The 7144-nt window shown below is 52.4% G+C and overlaps 1 protein-coding gene across 1 annotated transcript; it reads right to left on the bottom strand.

Moving 5' to 3' along the window:
* Positions 1-3038: 3038 nt before the first annotated feature.
* LOC148591937 (olfactory receptor 14A16-like) lies at positions 3039-3971 on the bottom strand. The gene has a single exon (XM_088536425.1). The coding sequence runs from the start codon at positions 3969-3971 to the stop codon at positions 3039-3041; it is 933 nt and encodes a 310-aa protein (XP_088392551.1).
* Positions 3972-7144: the final 3173 nt, after the last annotated feature.

Raw genomic sequence — 7144 nt, forward strand, 5'->3', positions numbered from 1 at the left:
AAGGGAGGAGGTAGAGGAAAGCAGCTCCTTGCAATGGATCAGACCCAGTCTGCGCAGCCTATTTGCAGAAAGGGAGAGGGATCTCGAGAAGGTGCCCTCCTTGCCCAACATCAAAGAAGCAGAGGCTGCCAGTGAGGGACCTGGTGAGGTGGAAAGCCCCTCTGTTGATCCAGCAATGCCCAGAGGAGCTGAGGAATCTCTGCTGCAGGAAGCTAAAGCAGCAGCTTCTCCCCTGGCTGCAGGCCCTGCTCCCCAGGTAAGCATGGAGCATGTCACCTGTCCCCATGATCCAAGGGAGCTGCTATGTGAGCTGTGTGGGCGGGTGTGCAGAGGGGGTGCCCAGAGCTGCCCTATCCTATTGATCCCCCTTGTCCATGGTGCCCAGATTTCCCTTCCAGCCATTGAACCTTGGTGATGTCTGGTGTGGAAGAGATGCTGGGTCCTCTCTGTTTCCGAGTGCCAAAGGTGCAGGGCTGATGTCCCCTCCACCCCTGCGCCACGTTCAGCCCTGGGGCCTGGATGCCTAGCGAGGAGGGAAAGGGCAGCCCCAGCAGCAGCCCCCTCCTCACCCAGTGCACGAGCCCCCTTGTGCCTTGCAGCGGCTGCCTCCGTTCCCCTGTGCATCACGGCCCCAGCCCAGCCCTGCTGCTACGGCCCCACAACGAGCCGTGTCCCATTGCCCTGCCAGCCGCAGGTCCCTTCCCTTGGGACGCACAGCCGTGGGCAGCCTCCCCCAGCCCCAAACCCTTTCCCCTGTGCACCCTGGGGCACCGGTACCCTGAGCAGCAGCAGCCGATGGCCGATGGGTGCGTGTTCTTGCTCTGTCCATGCAGGAGGCCTCGGAGCCCCAGGAGGAGAAGTCATCATCCTCCTGTAGCCCTACGGCAGACGTTGAGCCAGGTACGTAACCGAGTGGAGAGCCCTGCTGGGGACGGCGGGTCTGTCAGGGACAGCGAGCGGCACCGGGGCCGGCAGCAGGAAGCCCTCGGGGGCTGCTGTGCTGAGGCCACAGCCCCTTGGGAAGCCCTTGGTGGCAGGGACAGGCAGGTGCAGCCCTGCGCCCTGCAGCCCATTGCCCACAGCTCTGCTTCCCACTGCAGGCATCGCCGCCCTCCCGGACGTCGCGGCTCCCCGGCGATGGCGCTCGCGGCTCAGGACAGCGCTTCGGGCTCTGCGCAGAGCGTTCTGCTGCCGCTGCATCGCGGGGCAGCGAGAGGAGCGGCGCAGCTGAAAGAGCCCGGCAGGGCCCCGAGAGCGGGGCTGGCGCAGAGCGACAGACACTGTGTCCTGGGGGCTACAGAGATGCTGCCGCATCGTGTCCCAGAGCATCCATGTGCCCACAAGAGCGCTAGGTGGAAACAGCCATCGCCGGCTCCAAATAAAAATCTTGAAAGTTTTTTCTCTCCATGTCAGTTGTTTTGAGAAAATCTCCATGGAAAGACTAGTGGGGCTGTGGGACCCTAAGGCTGCCCCCCTGCACGCTCCGTGTCCTGGGCCCTTTCCCAGCAGACCTGTTTGTGCCCTGCAAGCAGCCAGCTCTGTGCTCCCACGCTGCCACTGACACGCAGGAGCCGCCTGCTGCCATTTGAACCCTGCCAGGCCCCTTGGAGCCCAGCGCGGCTGCCCCCGGCTCTCCCCCCTGCCCTGCCCTCTCCCAGCACACCCAGCGGAGCAGCCCACGCTGGGGTGGCCCCGCAGCAGTGCCGGCCACAGGGCCTGCAGCGCCCAGGACACTCACCCACCAGCGCCAGCCCCTCCGCAGGGCACTGTGGCCCCTGGTGCTGCACAGAGGGCTCTCAGCCTCCCCATTAGCCCAGGACTGGGGGCAAATATGGCACAAGGACATGGAGGGCACTCACCCCACATCTCCAATGTTCCCGTGATCAGCCCTGCCTTAACCCTGTCTGCCTCAGGGCAGCCCCCAGTCCCTCTGGGCAGCCCCCCTCGCCAGGAATGAACACGAGTCCTGGCCCTGGGGCACCTCAGTGGAGCACAGGGACAGAGCCACCTGCCCCAACCTGACACACGTGGGAAGAGGTTTTTCATTTATTCCCTGCCCACGAACACACCATTGTTACCCCGCTCTTATCGCAGACACCTCTACTCCCCAGAAAGTCTTTCCCAGGTCAATGTGTCTTTGCTAATCTGGTTGGCTGTTCCTACACCCCTCCTCTGTTCTTCTCGCAGGACCCTGGTCTGGTGATAATGCTCTGCAGGGCGAGTGGGCATGGAGTGACTCCATAGTGTCCTTGCTGGTCAGGGCAGACCCAGATGCATCATCATCATATTTGGCAGGTGACAACCCTCAGCCCTCCCTCCCCCAGAATCTGTGGCTATGGAGGATGTTTTGAGCAACCCCAGGTTATTTCATTTTTTTTCACATTGCTCAGGATGTGTTCACATTGTTCTGTGTGTCATTAGACTCAGCTCACTCTCTATTCTGAGACAGCAGTGCCCTGATTTGGTGTTTTCCTTGGTTTGGCCCTTTACCTTTGGGTGTCTCCATTTTGTTTTGGGAGTTTCTAGTCAGCGCCTTTCCCAATAACATGTTCTCCCAGAGGTCCCCTCTGCTCTTCTGCTGGCCAGCTGGTAAGTGGTACAGTACCTGGCATAGACCTACTGACCACTCACCTTCTCCAGGGACCATGGACACCCAATATCCAATATTCCACAAGTGGGACCTGATTCTAGCCCTCATACCCTTGCACATCACTTTACTAGCTAATGTCCCTTTGCAACTGGTGTGGCAACAGAGCTTTTTTGGGTGCACTTCCTTGACTGCATTTTTGGCTCCTGCTTGGAAAGAAGAGCCCAACATTTAGGCACAGTACTATCCCCTTTTATTACAGAGATATTATGTGGAAAACCAGCTCAGACAGAGTGATAGATTTAAGGAAGGCTTATGGTTCAAACAGCTGAAATTTGTGCCTCTGGAGTGGAATCTGGAATGAGTTTGAACATCACAGAGAGAATTTCTACAGTATGAGAGTTGCATGAGATGAGCTTGGAATTGCTTGTGAAGAAAGATGTGCAACTCATTACAGGTGACTCAGTACCAGTTGAATGCATTTGTTCAAGGCATCCTTTAGTTCCTTGTTCCTCATGCTGTAGATGAGAGGATTCAGTGTTGGTGGCACCACTGAGTAAAGAATGGCCAACACCAGATTCAGAGCTTGGAAGGAGTAGGAGGGGGGCTTCAAGTAGGCAACAAATGAGGTGCTGATGAATAGGGAGACCACAACCAGGTGCGGGAGGCACATGGAAAAGGCTTTGTGCCGGCCCTGCTCAGAGGGGATCCTCAGCACAATGGTGAACATCTGCACATAGGACATCACAATGAAAATGAAACACCCAAAGATTAAACAGGCAGTAAGCACAATAAGCCCAACTTCCCTGAGGCAGGAGGCTGAGCAGGAGATTGTGAGAATCTGGGGAATCTCACAGAAGAACTGGTTCACAACATTACCTTGACAGAGTGGTAGGGAAAATGTGTTCCCAGTGTGCAGGAGAGCATTGAGCAAGCCACTGGCCCAGGCAGCCGCTGCCATTTTGACACAAGCTCTGCTGTCTATGAGCGTGCCATAGTGCAGGGGTCTGCATATGGCAATGTAGCGGTCATAGGCCATGACTGTGAGGAGAGAACACTCAGCTCCAACCGAAAAGAGAAACAGGAAGACCTGGGCAGCACATCCCAAATAGGAAATGGCCCTGGTGTCCCTCAAAGAATTGGCCATGGATTTGGGGACAGTGGTGGAGATAGATGCAAGGTCGAGGAGGGAGAGGTTGAGGAGGAAGAAGTACATGGGGGTGTGGAGGCGGTGGTCGCAGGCTACGGCTGTGATGATGAGGCCGTTGGCCAGGAGGGCAGCCAGGTAGATGCCCAGGAAGAGCGAGAAGTGCAAGAGCTGCAGCTCCCGTGTATCTGCAAATGCCAGGAGGAGGAATTCATTGAAGGAGCTGCTGTTGGACATTTGCTCACTCTGGGCATGCAGGAAAATCCAAGGAGAAAGATACAGGGACAAGTTAGGAGAGAGTTTTAAAGTAAAATGAATACATTAATGAAATAGTTTGTCTTCTTAAAAATTCCACATTGCTTCTGTCTGTATTGGGACTCTTTTTGTGCTCTTCTCTTGCTTAAGCTCTGCTTTATGTTGGCAGAGCATGTCATTAGCAGAAGAGACCTCTGTCCATGGCTCTGGAACATCCATCCTGCTGTACATGCAAAGGGTAAATGGGATCAGGTGTGACTAGCTCTGAGATTAGGAATTTCTGTGAAATGAAATCAGCTGCTCTGGTGGAAGGCTTTTTCAGCATCTTCACTCTCAGTTCTAAAGGATGAGAAGACAGTTGCAGACAGGAGTGTGTGATTTTAAAATGTTCTTTTTCTTTCAGATTCCCCTGTCACACATGGGGTGTTCACTTTAGACGTGGAAATACTCAACATTTCTGGGAGGAATGGATCTATTGTCACTTGGAGCGGGGACATCTTATCTATTACTCTCCTTGACACGTTTATGAGGCTTGAACCTCTTTGAGAAGGAGGAAGATGATGCTTCAGAAAGAAACCAGCCCCTGCTGAGAGCAGAGGAGTCCAGATTCTAAATGCATATTTCAAAACTTTGCACTTTTTCTCCAGGCAACAGAAGGAGGTCTCCACAACTCCCCTTCTAGCCACAGGGCTCTTTTCAGATGCCAATATACAGATGCCCACCACCATGTTCAGACTCTGAGCATCTCTGGACCTTTTTCATGTATCTCAGATATGACAGTGATGCCATGAGACAACAGTGCCTTTTTAGAGGACAGGTGGAAGCCAGGCAGGACACCACAGAGCAACAGCCTAAGGACCGTTAGCACTGAACATGGGTTCTTCTTAAGGGGGAGTCAGCTCATTTTCTAGCCTCGCAGACCACATTTCCTGGATTGTCACAGGACAGATGCGGTCTGGGGCAAGCTCATTCCCATGCAGAACCCTGTGTTCCACAACTTGCAGCATCAGGGTCTGAACTTCAGCTGAAAACACTCAATCCCAGAAAACCCAAAAGCAAGAAAAGGAAGAGCTTGGACTGGAGGGGAAACAAGAGGCAACACCTTGTCCCTGCTGCCAAAGTGGGCAAAGAGAAAGAGAGAGACAGAAGGGCACACATGTGTGTGTCCTACGTGAAATGAGCATGACACCACTGTAGGGCAGTCACTTCCAGCCCCTTTGTGGGGCAGCAGTAAACTGGCATTTAGCAGGAGATATTCCCCTCTCCTCTGCTAAATGTCTGGCAGAAGAGGAGGGAGCTTATACCCTGGACTTCATGGCTGTCAGGGCACAGGCTCTGATGTCTGGGAGAGGAGACACAGGGGTCTTGCACAAAGTGCCTTTATTGGAGGGACTGACCATGACTTGCCAAATCCACGCTCCCATGATGATTCTGTTAGCAGTTCCCTCTAATTCCCTACCCACTCCAGCTTCCTGGAGCTTTCTCCTGCCCAACATTTTTCCCTGTTGCTGCTCACAGATGCTGCCTGACTGTGTGGTCAGTTCTGCCCTAAGGAAACCTTCCAGAACTGAGACCTGGGCAGGGGCATCTCTGTGCTTGCAGCTCACAAGAAGCAGATCACATAAACCCTGATAAATTAATAAAGGTGCTGCTAGTAGAGCTGTAGGTGGAGGTGAGGGTAGAAGGAGGGTTGCTGAGCTTTCTCACAGACCTACTGATCTCAGAGAGTAAAGGTCTTTGAGTCCCCATTCCTTGTCAAAACAGTACTTTTATTTCTTTTCCCTGACAAAATTAAGAAACTGAGAGCCCTGGAAGGAAAGCTCATTTTATTTTAAATAGTCTTTCATTTTTTTCCCCTTTCTTTGCAGTACAGGGACACTCTGAATTAGAGTCCATGAAGACCTGTTTTCATTTTATAGCTCTAGCCACAAGAGGAAATAGTATAATGTGCATTTGATGTGTGGCAAAGAATCCCTGCTGTGAAATGTCTCCCCCTCCACTGCAAGGAGAGATCCTTAAAAAACAGTCATGGGAAGAAAACCATTCCAGGAAGCTCATTAGCATTGCCCTGTAATCAGAGACTTACCATGTCAAGGGCTGTGAAGATTTCTCCCACAATGAGCTCTTCTTTGGTCTCCCACGCCACACTGCCTTTCACTTCTCACTGCCTTCTCTTCTCTCGTATCTGCAGGAACAGGCAGTGCCTGGAGCTCTGCTGCTTTTGGCAGAGGAGCTACTCCTGCACTCGATTGTTTCTGCACAATGTTTCCAGGTTGTCACGGACTCCCAGGAGGCTGGCCCTGCTCAGAACCATAGACCCAGCGGAACTCATCATTTTCTCTGTCCATGGTGCTCCCTTCTTCCCGGAAATGTTACCTGAAACAGACTAAAATTATTATCAATTGCCCTTTTGAATGAGTGCAGAGAGAAGGATTCCAACATTGCAATTTACTTAATCAGCTATTTCATCAGCTAATGGCTAATTATCATAGGTGGAAACATCCCACTGTGGAAGCTGTGTTTCACATCTCTTATCTAGACAAAACATCTAGATGGGGACAAGGAGGGAATTGATTGACACATGCTTCAGGCGTTCATTAAGATACGTTAATCTGGACATCTGATGCCTGTTTAAAGGCCCCTGGGCTAGAAGGGGATTCAGTAAACTCCCATAAACTCTACAAACACACAGGAGCTGAGATTCCCCTTCCCGAGCTGAAGTGTGCACAACAGAGGCGTCTGCACACAAGTTCCTTGTCTGCATTCCCATTGCAATCACTGGAGATGGAGAATGGAAGTCAGTTGCTCACATGCAAACTCGTGGTGATAGCTGAAGAGACTAAGGTGATCACAGGCATGTATAAGGGTTTGCTTGCTCTGATGGAGCAAACAGGAAATTCGCATCTTTATGGAGCATCAGGTGGGGACCAGGTGGGGAATTTCCTTGGCCATGTGTAATTACACTGGATGCCTACTATAATTAGAGGTCCACTCACTATGACACTGAAACAGATGAAAACTCCAATGTGGCAAACAGCCAATGTAATTCAGTGCAGACACTTCGTCTGATTACACAGAAATAGGCTGCCAGGGCCATTTCAGATGCCTGGCTGTCCAGGACAACCACATGTCTCCAGCACATACAGCATGGGACC

This window comes from Tinamus guttatus, unplaced genomic scaffold (assembly GCF_059628265.1).
Source record: "Tinamus guttatus ecotype Peru unplaced genomic scaffold, ASM5962826v1 Tinamus_guttatus_pri_ptg000667l, whole genome shotgun sequence".
NCBI lineage: Eukaryota > Metazoa > Chordata > Aves > Tinamiformes > Tinamidae > Tinamus > Tinamus guttatus.